The sequence below is a fragment of the Monodon monoceros genome, unplaced genomic scaffold (genome assembly GCF_005190385.1).
Source record: "Monodon monoceros isolate NGI ecotype Baffin Bay Population unplaced genomic scaffold, NGI_Narwhal_1 Super_Scaffold_4, whole genome shotgun sequence".
Lineage (NCBI taxonomy): Eukaryota > Metazoa > Chordata > Mammalia > Artiodactyla > Monodontidae > Monodon > Monodon monoceros.
In genome coordinates, this window is record NW_021703781.1 from 13,924,251 (window position 1) to 13,938,101 (window position 13,851).

At 33.3% G+C, this 13,851-nt stretch overlaps 1 protein-coding gene across 1 annotated transcript in view; it reads right to left on the reverse strand.

The window, feature by feature from the left end:
• Positions 1-13,851, reverse strand: part of RTKN2 (rhotekin 2) — a 76,870-nt gene that overhangs the window by 7,349 nt on the left and 55,670 nt on the right. Inside the window, exons 8-9 of the mRNA XM_029200874.1 lie at positions 13,081-13,187; positions 11,987-12,118 (exon numbers count right to left, since the gene is read on the reverse strand). Coding sequence (XP_029056707.1) covers positions 11,987-12,118; positions 13,081-13,187 — 239 coding nt within the window. The remainder of the gene's footprint in view (positions 1-11,986; positions 12,119-13,080; positions 13,188-13,851) is intronic.

Consider the following 13,851-nt stretch of genomic DNA (forward strand, 5'->3'; position numbering starts at 1 on the left):
AGCCATGTAAGTAACTTAAGATTTTCTAGTAACCACATTAAAAAGGGTAAAATGAAACTGGTGAAAATAATTATGTAATAATTAATTAATATATTATTTTAAAATAATGTATTTTTTGTAACCCATATATTCAAAGTATTATTTTAACATGTAATTGATAAGAAAAATTTGAGATACTTTACATTCTTTTTTCACACTACGCCGCCAAAATCCAGTCTGTATTTTATACTTACAACATATCTCAACTTGGACTGGCCACATCCTAAGTGCCTAACAGCCACTGGTGGCTAGTGGCTACTGTATCGGGTAGAGCAGCTCTACAGCAGTATGGTTAAGCTTACTGTAATGCGTGTAGAAGAATACTTGGCTGGCAGTTACAAAAGCTGATTCAGAGTGGGAAGAAATTCTTCACTTCATTGAGTTTAGAGTGAAGAAAGTCTGTGTGCAGAGTCACACACCAAAATACACATTTAATGATGTCTATGTGGACATTATACAAGTAGGAAAGAGTTTGGAAGAAAAGCTGTTCACTCCCTGAAAAACAGGTAAATATGGGCAGGTGAACACCATACAGGCTACATAAGAAGTTCTTTTCTGAAGGAAGGAACTCCTATTCAAAAATCACTTGAGAAAAAATGTATGCTATATAAAGTAGCAACATAACTTTGAAATTTTCAAGTATCTCAAAATATAAGGATTGATAACTTAGAGACAGTCTATCCTGTCATTTTTTAAAAAGCAGGAATGCGAGTGTCTTCAGAGGATTGTTAACACTTATGGCCGACACTGTAATTTTATCATAATAGGGTCTTTTTATACTCCTTTATACTTTATACTCCTTGGTAATAAACTTTGTGAATTAACTTTTTAAAGTAATTACTTATACAGTATTTAAAAATGCTGCCTAAATGGCATCTTTGGAGCCTGATAACATGTAATCAACCTCTTTAAATATAAAAGTTTATTATCACTAGCAGAGAATGACTTAAGCTCTCAGAAGAATCTTTGGTATGCTTCTTTCAGACTAAATGAAAGCTGACTCAGAGACGGAGGGCTGGGGGGACAACCCTCTATTGCTGTATTGAAAAAAAAAAAACCTGAATGATAAAATATGAAGTATTCTTGTTGCTGAAATTGTGATTCCCTCCACCCAAATCCATTTTAATACAAATTTCTGACTACTTTTTGTATGTAGAATTAAAATAGATTCAGCTTTTAAATAAGTTGAAATTTTTACAGATGAATAGGTACAATTATTAATAATACCAGGATACCATTTCAAACAAAAATAGTTATGTAGAAAATCTGACAAACTGGGTCATTTATATCCTTCTAATAGAAAATAATACAATAGTATATAAATACTGTACACTCCGTTAACTCTGGTAACCATAAATACTGCTAAATTTTTACAACACGAGAGGTTTTTAAAAGGTGCAAATGAAACACAGATCATCTGAATTAACCTCTATATTTTATCATCCAAAATAATTTAACTAATGGGAAATTTTTTCAACCAAAAAAACTGCATGTCAAAGAAAAAGTGAGTAAACAAAGTTTCTGATAATGTCAGAAAGTTCGTGCAATTTTTTTTTTCACTGTGGGCAAAGTATCAATCATAGTGCTCAGGACTTCACTTCCCAAACAAGGAATAGATTAGAAAACACGAGATGAATTTTAGGACTGTTATCATTATGGGCTCACACAATGTAAAGATAAGTATCTCCTCTCAGCAGGGTATGAAAGCAAAAAGCAACTTGGTATTCTTGCCCCCATTATTTACATCAACTAAAATACTGCCTGGTACCCACTAAGTGATTGAAAAATATTTGATGAATAAATGGATAACAAAACAATAACTCAGATAATGCTAAAAAGTTTTACACTGATAGACTCAGATCCTAGAGATAATCCGCTCTTTAATTTATAGATGAGGAAACATGTTCTGAGATAAGCGTTCTCTGCAAGGTCAGTTTCTTGTTTTGCTTTTGCTAATTCCAAACCTGTTTAGTTGATTTGGGAGGCTTCAAAATCAACTCCTATTGATACGTAGATAGATTTGAGATTATTCACGATGAAATTTTCATCCTTGGCTGGCTCTACTTTTGTCAATTGGCACATATTGAACTACAACTTTCCACTGCATGAGACGATGGTTACCCCGAGAAGGCCAAGTGAAGTCAAGAAAAGTACAATCTGAGAAGTCAATTTTGTAACAAAATATAATTAACTCTGAAGTCAAAGGAAAGTTTCTTTTAGGTTTTTCATTATTTTTGAATTAAAACTGTACTTCAACCTCTCCATTTCTGTAGTAATGGAAAATTACCAGATCAGAACTAGATTTATAAATTGTTTCCTACTTTACTTTTGACTATATGACTTTAAAAATGTCTACTACATACCCAGATTATAGTTTCTAAATACTCTTTCCTACTAAAAGGAATCAGAACTCTTTAGAGAAATGGCCTATCCCAAGCCTGGGCCAGGAAATATATAGGATGAGCCTGGAACATCTTGTCCTACCAGAAATCAAAGATTACTAGGGTTGTACTAAAAGGACTCAAAAGTAAACTTGAAGAGGCTTCCAGTAGCCAAGGATGGGACAATCTGAACATCAATAAGAATTACAATGGTAATGGACTGATGCATGAAAAGTCTTTAAATCCACAAATTCATAATGATATTTAAAAACTAACTCATTGGTCACCTCTGAAGGATGCTAGGGAACTGCCTCATAGATTTGGTAACTAGTATATAAATGCAAAAAATCAAACCTTTATCTTGGGTTTCTTGTAAAAACTGTCCTTCAACCTAACAGCTGATGAAGTAGAGGTGTCCCAGCTAATAAATGAAGAATGTTAAAATAGCAGCAGTTTGCAATCCCTAATGAAATAAAGAATCTAAGCAATGTTCATCAGTGGATGTTAACATGAGTGGAAGACCCAGATGTTATTATACACCTCCTGATAAAAGTACTAAGACATATCCTTACTAACCAACCAACCAACAAACCTAAATCTGATTCAGAAATAGAAGAAAAAAGACAACTTGAAGATGCAATCAGCAAATTCTAGACTCTGAAAAACTCTGTAGGATAAATGACCAAATTTCTTCAACAAACAAATTGTGTGTAATTGTGTGTGTATATGTGTAGGGGAAAGAGAGAGCGAGAGAAAGAGGGGGTTAGAATAAAAGCCAACAGACTAAGAGATTTAAGAGAACTAATCAATCAATGCAATGTATGGTCCTTATTTGGATCCTGGTTCAAAAAGTTGTTTAAAAAATTACAAGACTGAGACATTTGAACACTGTCTGGATTTTTGATGATATATTGACTTTATGTACGGCTATAAATTTTAAGTACGGCAGTTGTAATATTTACAAGTAAAATGATATGATTGCTAGGATCTGCTTCAAAATAATCCAACGGTGGAGGAAATCTGTGAGGGTACAGATGGGTTCGTTTATACCATTCTTTCTAGAGATTATCTTGAAATTTTTCAAAAAAACAATTAAGAAATAAAATACAAGTACAAAAAACTAAGAGCCTGCTTTCTTATCTATAATGCAGAGATAATATTTCACTCACACCTTCCTCACAAACATGTTGTAAAGATAAATGAGTTCTTTGAGAGGCGTCTGGTCTAAAGTCTTGTTAATCAGGGATGAAGACAAAATTGTTGATGGCTAAAAACAAGCTTTAGACCTTATATGTATTCTAATGACAAAGAAAGCATACCTTCTACAATATATGACAAGGAATGTTTGAAGTATATAAAGCATAACCATAAATTAAACCAAGCATTGGGTCTGATTAGTATTAGTGATATAATTATTTTCACTTTATGTCAATGAAATCAGATGTAAACTCTTAAAGGAAAAGACTGCTTAAAAAATTCTTTTTGCTGTATTTAATAAGGGACAATCTGAATAGGTGATACATGCATTAAGCGGACTAACATAATATGAAGAAAATCCCATGTGCTTCATGGTAATTTTACTTGCTAGGGTCCATGATAAATGTAATGGTTAAAAACAATTTCAAGACAATGTAACAAAGGACTATCACACCAACTAGTGTTATTGACTTGTTTGGTACAGATTTTATTATTCATTAAAATGAAGTGATGCATACTATTTAGATCAAGAAAAGACTATTGATCTCAAAGACTCACATTTCTTTTCCATTCCACTCCCCACCCCACTGGCAATGGATAAAACTTTGGCTAATAAAATGCTTTCTACAACGTACAGGAGATTCAGTGGCTCCAGTTAAGTACCCCTTATTGAGAATGTCTAGCTCAAGAACATTCATAGGGAAGTTTTTTGAAGTTGAAGCAATCACTTTGAAGTAAATCATCCTTTCAAATTTGGATTGAAAAGAGGAGGGGGATAGCTTTTAGGCTTTTCTTTCCTTAATGTGACTATTTCCACAGATGGCTCCCTCTGAAAATTAATGAACTGACTTAGCCTTACAGGAAATGCCATTTAGAAGGACAAGAATTATAGTCAGAGAACAGATCCTGTGATCAAAATAGCAGAACTATTATTTATATACCTTAGCAACTGTAAAATTCATGTTTTCACATAATTTTTAAAGCAGCATTAAGGAAAATTATTATTTTCTAAATCATGAGAGGAGAAAGACAACCAAAAGAAAGAAACTGTGTATTTAACATTTAACATTATTAAGCATAAAAAGATCTTAGAGACCCAGCACTGGAAATACACTAAAAACTGAAACAAAAACACTATCCAACCAAGTTGGCATTTATCAATGATCCCCTTTATTTAAGAATACTCTAATAGTACATGTCCCTTAGAAATTTACAAAGTAAGCAAAATAATTAAAACATCTAGCTTATATTTAAAAACCAAGTAATTTAAAACACTGAGTAGATTGAATAGATTAAAATCTATGAGTTTATCATAATATTGGAGGTGGTGTGGGACAACAGAAACGACACTCATGTGCTACTTCTGCAGGGGGTAACTCCGCTCCAATACATATTGCCAATAACAATACAATGTCAACATGTAATAACACAACTCCTTACTCTGAAAATTGGTCATTAACATTAAACATTTACCCAGCCTTTTCAGGAAAGACTGTAATTCATTCCTAGTTGATAAGAAAAAGTCCTTTACAAAAGAATGCCAGCTAACACATACAGAAGGAAGGACAGTAGTAGAAAAACATGTGCAATCTCCAATATAATGACCGATTCAGGTAAGGGCAATCAGTTCACTAAAACCATTATGTGAAAGATTGCTGGACAATAAAGATAGTCACACTATGTCTAAGCATCACCTCATTGACTTGCTAATTGTAAAGACAAAAATTTACCGTTATAGTGGAGAGAGCTAGTGGTAACCACCTTAACCAAGTCATTAAACCTGGCATTGCCAATAGTAAGACACTTGACATCATATGCCTCTGAACAGAATTCTTCATAAAGTATTTGTTATTATCCATGAAATATTCTCATAATAATGTTTAAAATGAATTTAATCAAGCCCCTAGACCTAATTTACAGTTTAGAAGAAGTACAAAGGATGCACAAGCTTTGAATAGTCCTAGATTGAAAACAAGAGCTAAAAGGACATTTTGGAGACAACGGGGAAACTTGACTATGGACTGGATATTAGATGATATAAGAGAATTACTGTTAATTTGCTTAGCTGTGATAATGGTATTGTAATTATGTATATATATATGCATATACATAATTTTATATATATATATAAATTTATATAATTTGAGAGGCTCCTGTTTTTAAAAGGAAGATGTTGAAGTATTCAGGGATGAATTATCAATGTTGGAGACTTATGTTCAAATGGCTCAGCAAAAAATATAGATAAGAGACCTTATAAACTTGCAGCTAAACAAAACAAAACTTTCAGCTATAAGATAAATAAGGTCCAAAGATCTAACGTAAAACATGGTGACTATAGTTGATAACACTATTGAATAAGTAACATTTTCTAAGAGAGTAGACTTAATGTTCTCATAAAAAAGATTTAAAAAACTATAATCCAATAATGATTATAGTAATGATTACACAACTGTATATTATTTGTCAAAGTTACCAAACTGTACCCTTAAAACTGGTGAATTTTATTTTATGTAAACCATACCACCATAACAGCTGATTAAAAAATTAAATAAAATATAAAGTGCTTAAACCCCTCCCCAAAAAAGAAAAATAGATAAAGCAAATATGACAAAATGTTAACAGTTAAATCTGGGTGGTATACAAGTGTTCACTGTAGTATTTTTTTCAACTTTTCTATAAATTTGAATAATCTTATAAGCTGAGAAAAATAAGTAAAAATTACTTTAATACAAGATATAATTAGATAACAGTCATGTTTTTAGAAGTAACAAACAGATTTCTTGACTGAGATGGTGTTTGACATAGTTAAATAACGAGACCAGTGGCATTTACTATTAAGAGTGAAGTTTTCAGGTGAATGGAAGGGCTCAAAGGAAACCTGAGATAAAAGTAGGAAATGCTCCAACAACACATTAAAAGGATCATACACTATGATCAAGTGGGATTTATCTGAGGGATGCAAGGATTCTTCAATATACACAAATCAATCAATGTGATACACCACATTAACAAATTGAAGAATACCATATGATCATCTCAATAGATGTGGAAAAAGATTTTGACAAAATTCAACACCCATTTATGATTAAAAAAAGCTCTCCAGAAAGTGGGCATAGAGGGAACCTAGCTCAACATAATAAGGGCCATATATGACAAACCCACAGCAAACATCACCCTCAACAGTGAAAAATTGAAAGCATTTCCTCTAAGATCATGAACAAGACAAGGATGTCCACACTTGCCGCTTTTATCCAACACAGTTTTGGAAGTTCTAACCACGGCAATAAGAGAAGAAAAAGAAATAAAAGGAATCCAAGTTGGAAAAGAAGAGTTAAAACTGTCACAGTTTGCAGATGACATGATACTCTACATAGAAAATCCTAAAGATGCTACCAGAAAACTACTAGAGCTCATCAATGAATGTGGTAAAGTTGCAGGATATAAAATTAACACACAGAAATCCCCTGCATTCCTATACACTAACAACGAAAGATCAGAAAGAGAAATAAGGAAACAATCCCAATGACCATTGCATCAAAAAGAATAAAATACCGGAATAAACCTACCTAAGGAGGCAAAAGACCTGTACTCAGAAAACTATAAGATACTGATGAAAGAAATCAAAGATGACACACAAACAGATGGACGATATACCATGTTCTTGGATTGGAAGAATCAACATTATCAAAATGACTATACTACCCAAAGCAATCTACAGATTCAGTGTAATCCCTACCAAATTACCAATGGCATTTTTCACAGAATTAGAACAAAAAAATTGTACAATTTGTATGGAAACACAAAAGGCCCTGACTAGCCAAAGAAATCTTGAGAAATAAAAATGGAGCTGGAGGAATCAGGTTCCCTGACTTCAGACTATACTACAAAGCTACAGTCATCAAAACAGCACGGTACTGGACCCAAACCAGAAATATACAGCAATGGAACAGGATAGAAAGTCCAGAGATAAACCCACATACCTATGGTCAACTAACCTATGACAAAGCAGGCAAGGATATACAATGGTGAAAGGAAAGTCTCTTCAATAAGTGGTGCTGGGAAAACTGGACAGCTACATGTAAAAGAATGAAATTAGAACACTCCCTAAACCATATACAAAAATAAACTCAAAACGGATTAAAGATCTAAATGTAAGGCTAGATACTATAAAACTCTTAGAGGAAAACATAGAACACTCTCTGACATAAATCAAAGCAAGATCTTTTTTGAACAACCTCCTAGAGTAATGAAAATAAAAATAAACGAATGGGACCTAATGAAACTTAAAAGCTTTTGCACACCAAAGGAAACCATAAACAAAAAGACAACCTACAGAATGGGAGAAAATATTTGCAAACAACGTGACTGACAAAGTATTAAACTCCAAAATATACAAATAGCTCATGCAGCTCAATAACAAAAAAAAAAAACAATCCAATCAAAAAATAGGCAGAAGATCTAAATAGACATTTCTCCAAAGACAAAGATGGCCAAAAAAGATGAAAAGATGCTCAACATCACTATTAGAGAAATGTACATCAAAACTACAATGAGGTATCATCTCACAATGGTCAGAATGGCCAACATCAAAAACATTTACTAACAGTAAATGCTGGAGAGGGTGTGGAGAAAAGGGAACCCTTCTACACTGTTGGTGGGAATATAAATTGGTACAACCACTATGCAGAATGGTATGGAGTTTCCCTAAAAAAACTAAAAACAGAGCTACCATATGATCCAGCAATCCCACTCCTGGGCATATACCCAGAGAAAACCATAATTCAAAAAGATACACGCACCCCAATGTTCACTGCAGCACTATCTACAATAACCAGGACACAGAAGCAACGTAAATGTCTATTGACATTTGAATGGATAAAGAAGATGCGGTACATATATACAATGGAATATTACTCAGCCATAAAAAAGAATCAAATAATGCTATTTGCAGCAACATGGATGGACCTAGAGGTTATCATACTAAGTGAAGTCAGACAGAGAAAGACAAATATCATGATACCGCTTATATGTGGAATCTTAAAAAATGGTACAAATGAACTTATTTACAAAACAGAAATAGAGTCACAGAGGTAGAAAACAATCTTATGGTTACCAGGGACGAAAGAGGGGGAGGAATAAATTGAGAGATTGGGATTGACATATACACACTACTATATATAAAACAGATAACTAATAAGGACGTACTGTATAGCACAGGTGACTCTACTCAATACTCTGTAATGACCTATATGGGAAAAGAATCTAAAAAGAGTGGATATATGTATATGTATAACTGACTCACTTTGCTGTACAGCAGAAACTAACACAACATTGTGAATCAACTATACTCCAATAAAAATGAAAAAAAAAAAAAGAAGTAGGAAATGCAAAGGGAAAAGTTTCTGAAGAGAAAGGACAGGAATCAGTGCTGGAATCGGCACTGGAGGAAATTAAGATGGAAATATCGCAAAGCTACAGAATGTAACACTTTGTCATCAGTTTAATCTTTGAGATAAGCAACTAAATTATATTATTCTTCCCAACCCTAACCTTACCTCATGGTTTAATATTAAAATTCTTTTTGGTAGTTTAGACAAAAGTCATATTTGATGGAAGAGATATTTATGTCATCAGTCCTCAGGGTCAAATACAGCCCACGCTGTCCCGCCAAGTCTAAGGTCGAGTCTATACAAATTACTAGACAAACCATTTTCCTGTGAATTTGTAAAGCTCAATAGTGGAGCCACCACTGGGATTTCTAGGTACGCTGATTTCAGTCATCTTAATAATGGAGTCGATTGACTACAGGATCCCATCGGTTGCCAGGCCATCACCTTTATTACCACAAGGAAAAATGAGTCAATTGAAAAAGGTCAATTTAGTCAGGCCATGTAGATCCTGTTAACTAGTTTTCTGGAATTAGACTCTTGTCATCAAATAAGAAAATACAGATGCACTGACTACAATAACAGAGGAGTTCTATTATAACTGTCCTCTTAAATTTAAATGGTAAAGATTCAATACATGCCTAAGTCATTGCCTACAGGTAACTTGGCTTTGGACTCAGAACTTCATTTCAGAGTTACTTTTTACTTTCAAAACTGATACAAAGTGGATATGGAGATAGGGAAAAGTCTAATTTTGCCTTCCAAATCTTGTCTTGCAGTATGTCTATGAAGAAACAGATAAACAATCCATGAATTTTTATCTATTTTTTTCTACCCATTAGGAAAGAGTAAGCCATATAATTTTACTTACTAGCTAAACAAGTTCTATCTGATCTCTGAGTATGTTTTGTCACTTGTAAAACAGAAATAAGATACCTGTAAATCAGGGCTGACCTACATGCTCTGCCTTCCTTAAAGGGCTGAGATAGGTAAAATGAACACTTTGAAGACTGTTTTAAAATCACACTTTTAAAATATCATTTGCTTAGATTACATTTTAATTTGGTTTACAGCTATCCATATTCCATTGTGCATCATGTAAGAAAAAAATTGGTAGGATTCCATTTTTACTACCTAGTGAAAACAAGGTTAGACAAAATCATCTATGTAGAACTCCAGCCAAAAATACTTAACATGAATCTAGCGAAACAATTAGTCAAAAACAGATTTGGGGACTTGCCTGGACTTTTCAAAAATGTTAGTGTCATAAAAAAAAAAAAAAAGGCAAGAGAAGGGCACAATTTAGGTAAAAGGGAAACAAAAGACATAGTGATCAGATGCAATCTGTGACCCTTGATGGGGTCTTGGATAAAACAAAAAATAAAAATAAGAAAGAATATTTTGGGAATAACTGGGGCAATTTGCTCTGTATCTTAGATAATATTATTTTATCAACAATAAATTTATTGAGTGTGATAATAATATTATGGTTATGAAAGAAATGTCCTTGTTTTCAGGAGAAATATGCTGACATATTCTAGGAAAGAAATGTTATGCTGTATGCTGCTTACTTTCAAGTGGTTCGGAAAAAAAAATTTTTTTAACTATCTAGAGAGAAAGCAAATGTGGCAAAATGTTAATAGCTGAAGAATCTAGGTGATGGGTATCAGGTTTTACTTTTCTCTTCTTTCAACTTTTCTGTACATTTGAAATTTTCAAAAGACTATGGGGGGGAATGAACACTGCATAAACAAAACAGAACAATGAAAAAATTGTATCAATTTTCCAATAATAAAATTATACTTTCATTAACCTAATTTTCTAAATGAAAATAAATTCACTATGTTATAATACTGAGGTATATTATTTAAGAGCAACATTAATCTTTCTTATACACAAAACAGACAAATTAAGTGGACTTAATTACATAGTAAAAAGGTCTCACTGAAGGATTTCCTTTGAGTAAAAAGTAGTGTCATTTCTAAAAGCAGGATAGAAACAGATCAAATGTTACTATTGCAAAGATCACAGAAATTAACTAAATCCTTATACACTAGCAGACCAGCATCTACATGTTTTTTCAGGACATATAACTTTACATTTTTCCTCAAAAGATAACTTAAAGGCAAGTAGAACATGTATCTTACAGTTAACAGATGTGATGGCTCATATTTTATCATATACTTCACTTCAACCACTCTGAAGGTAAGCAAAGTAAAAAAACTAAAACGATTAATTGCAGTCCATAGGCAGAAAACATGACATTCTACTCTAGAAATGCCATTTTAACTCTAGAGTAGGAATGCTATAAAAAGAGGGGACAAAAATCCTCTAATAAACACTAGACTTGGATGATAGATGAAAACAAATTTAAGATTGTGAGATAAAGAAAATAAGCCTGCCTTAGACTGAAAACTTTTCCTACAGATTTTTGGGTGAAAACTTTCTAACTAAAATTTTATAATTTCCTTTGTATCAAACCAGTATATTTATGTGTATGTGGTATTCTAAACAGAATGTGAGGCTTTCTTGTCCTGGCAGAAGGTTGAACAACTGCCCATTAGCCCCATAAGAAATCAGAAAGTATACTCAGGAATTTCTTTTTATGGGTTCATTTAAGTATTAACTAGAAAGAGCATCATCGTTAACATGAGCTAACAATTTATGTTTTTATAATCTCTTAATTAAATAAATTCCTAAAAAATTTAAATACCCTGTTAATGTGGAGTTACAGTCTCTGCTTTAAAATCTATTTGCTAGTATAGATTCCAATTACTATGTTTTCGGAGGAAATATATAGTATTTCCTTTACCAGATAAGCTCTATAAATGGAAAGAAAAATAAGAATATCTTTACGAACTAACCTAGTTTTAGCAGTCCTTCCCTTTTTGTAAATAAGATGACAACAGTGTGAATTGTAATAGAAAAGAACAAACTTCACAAAATGTTATACCTTTATTTTCAAAATAGCATTTTATTTACCTTGTTAATGGACACTACCAAAGCTGGTTCCACTTTACCTTCGATTTCTTCTGGAGTGTAAAAACAATAGAGTTTACCCCCTCTTAAAACACAATACAACCTTCTCCAACTAATCAGACCTTCTACCATTTGCTGAAAAAGAAAAATCAAGAAACTCTCAACTTTAAATCATTATTTATCATCTTAACTCTAAATTCAACAAAATACTTGAATTAGCAAAGTTAGTTTTTTGAAATGTTTTAATGTGATAGAGTTACCCATTAATTTACTATACAATAAGTCAATAGCCCAAAGTAAAAAAGTAAGTTTGTATCAGAGAAGAAAGGTGTGGAATTCTCAAAAGCATTAAGCAAAAGAGGTAATAATTATCACATAACTTTTATATACATAAAATCATAAATCAGTGCAGTTTTAGAGAAGCTAGTCTATTAAAAATTAGTGATTGGAATTCCACAGCAATTCACGTAATGACGCAGGAAAAGTATAAAAATAACTGAATATTCAAAATAATTGAATATTCAAAATATTCCCTTACTGTTCTCAGAACACTGGAAAATGTTGACTTCCCTGTAAGAATGCAAATTTTCTTTCCTCTTAATGGAATCTTTTTTAAAAAGCTATTGATCCATTGAGGCCCATAATTAATTATTTACTGAATACAAATAACTATGGTTATAAATAAATTAGGAGTAGGTGGCACAGAGGCAGCTTTGGAAGCCCAGAGGCCTAAACTGTGCCAAAAGCTGTCGGCCAGAAAGGCCTTCATGTGAAAGGTGTTGAGCAGTCCTCATCAGTTTCCACAAGGAGTCCTCTGGTACTGATTATCCTGTTACTGCTATTAATGAAGCCGAGGAACCTGGAAGAGTAGCCCCTTAGCCATCAAAACTGCATCAGACCCCTCCCCCTCCCTACCTTCTCACTCCCAGCTGCACCCTCCCCCCACATTTGATGTCTAACAAGGAGAGAACTGTCATTTAAGAGAAGACTTTATTAAAAAAAAAATACTTCACAATTTCAGAATGCCAAACAACTGCCAGGATATTAAGATCAAAATTAGAGCTATAATTGTTGCAGGATATTTAAAGTTCTCTAACCTGCTGATTAAGAAATCCTGCAAAGGCATCCTCAGCCATACAAGCTGGTTGGGCGACTAATCGGCAGCACATGTTGCCATACAAGGGAAGCCAAAACGAAGACTCTTCTATTTAAACGAGAAAAAAGTCAAGTTATAAATATATGTCTATTTCAGGTCATTATTATACATTTTGATTATTTTTACAATTTTTTTTGCTTTATGTAAGAACATATGTAAAGGTTCATCCTGCTCAAATGACTGCATTCAATGACAAAATCAAATAAAAGAAAGCAGTCAGGACAGGATGATATTAAACTGATAGTTTACAGCATGCTATCACCTGGAGTAGACATGGAACTTTTAGTCTCTTGATCTCTTGTTTGATCTTAAAGTAATTAATCAATGGAGGTAGTTCAGGGCATATAAGTAAACTCATGTATTTTAAAAAACATCCTAATAAAGTGATTTTTGTTTGTCAAATTCTACTTTTTGCTCTGATTTTCATTATAATAATTAGCAAAGTGATGCTCTGAATAAAACACTTCAGGGCACAACTTTATGATAAGAATTTAATAATAACCCTTTTGACCTTTCCCCTTGTCCCTTCCCTTACTGAACAACTCAGGTGTAAGCCATTATGTGGAGTCCACCACAATGGGTATCTGTGCCAGGAGTTGGGCAGGGGGTGGGCAGGAAGCAGTAGTGTGCCAGAGCTGGGTGCTGGGGCCAGTCAGGGTAAGGAGGGTGAGTGGGAGAGCTGCCTGGCATGAGGAATCAGAGCCTGAAGGGG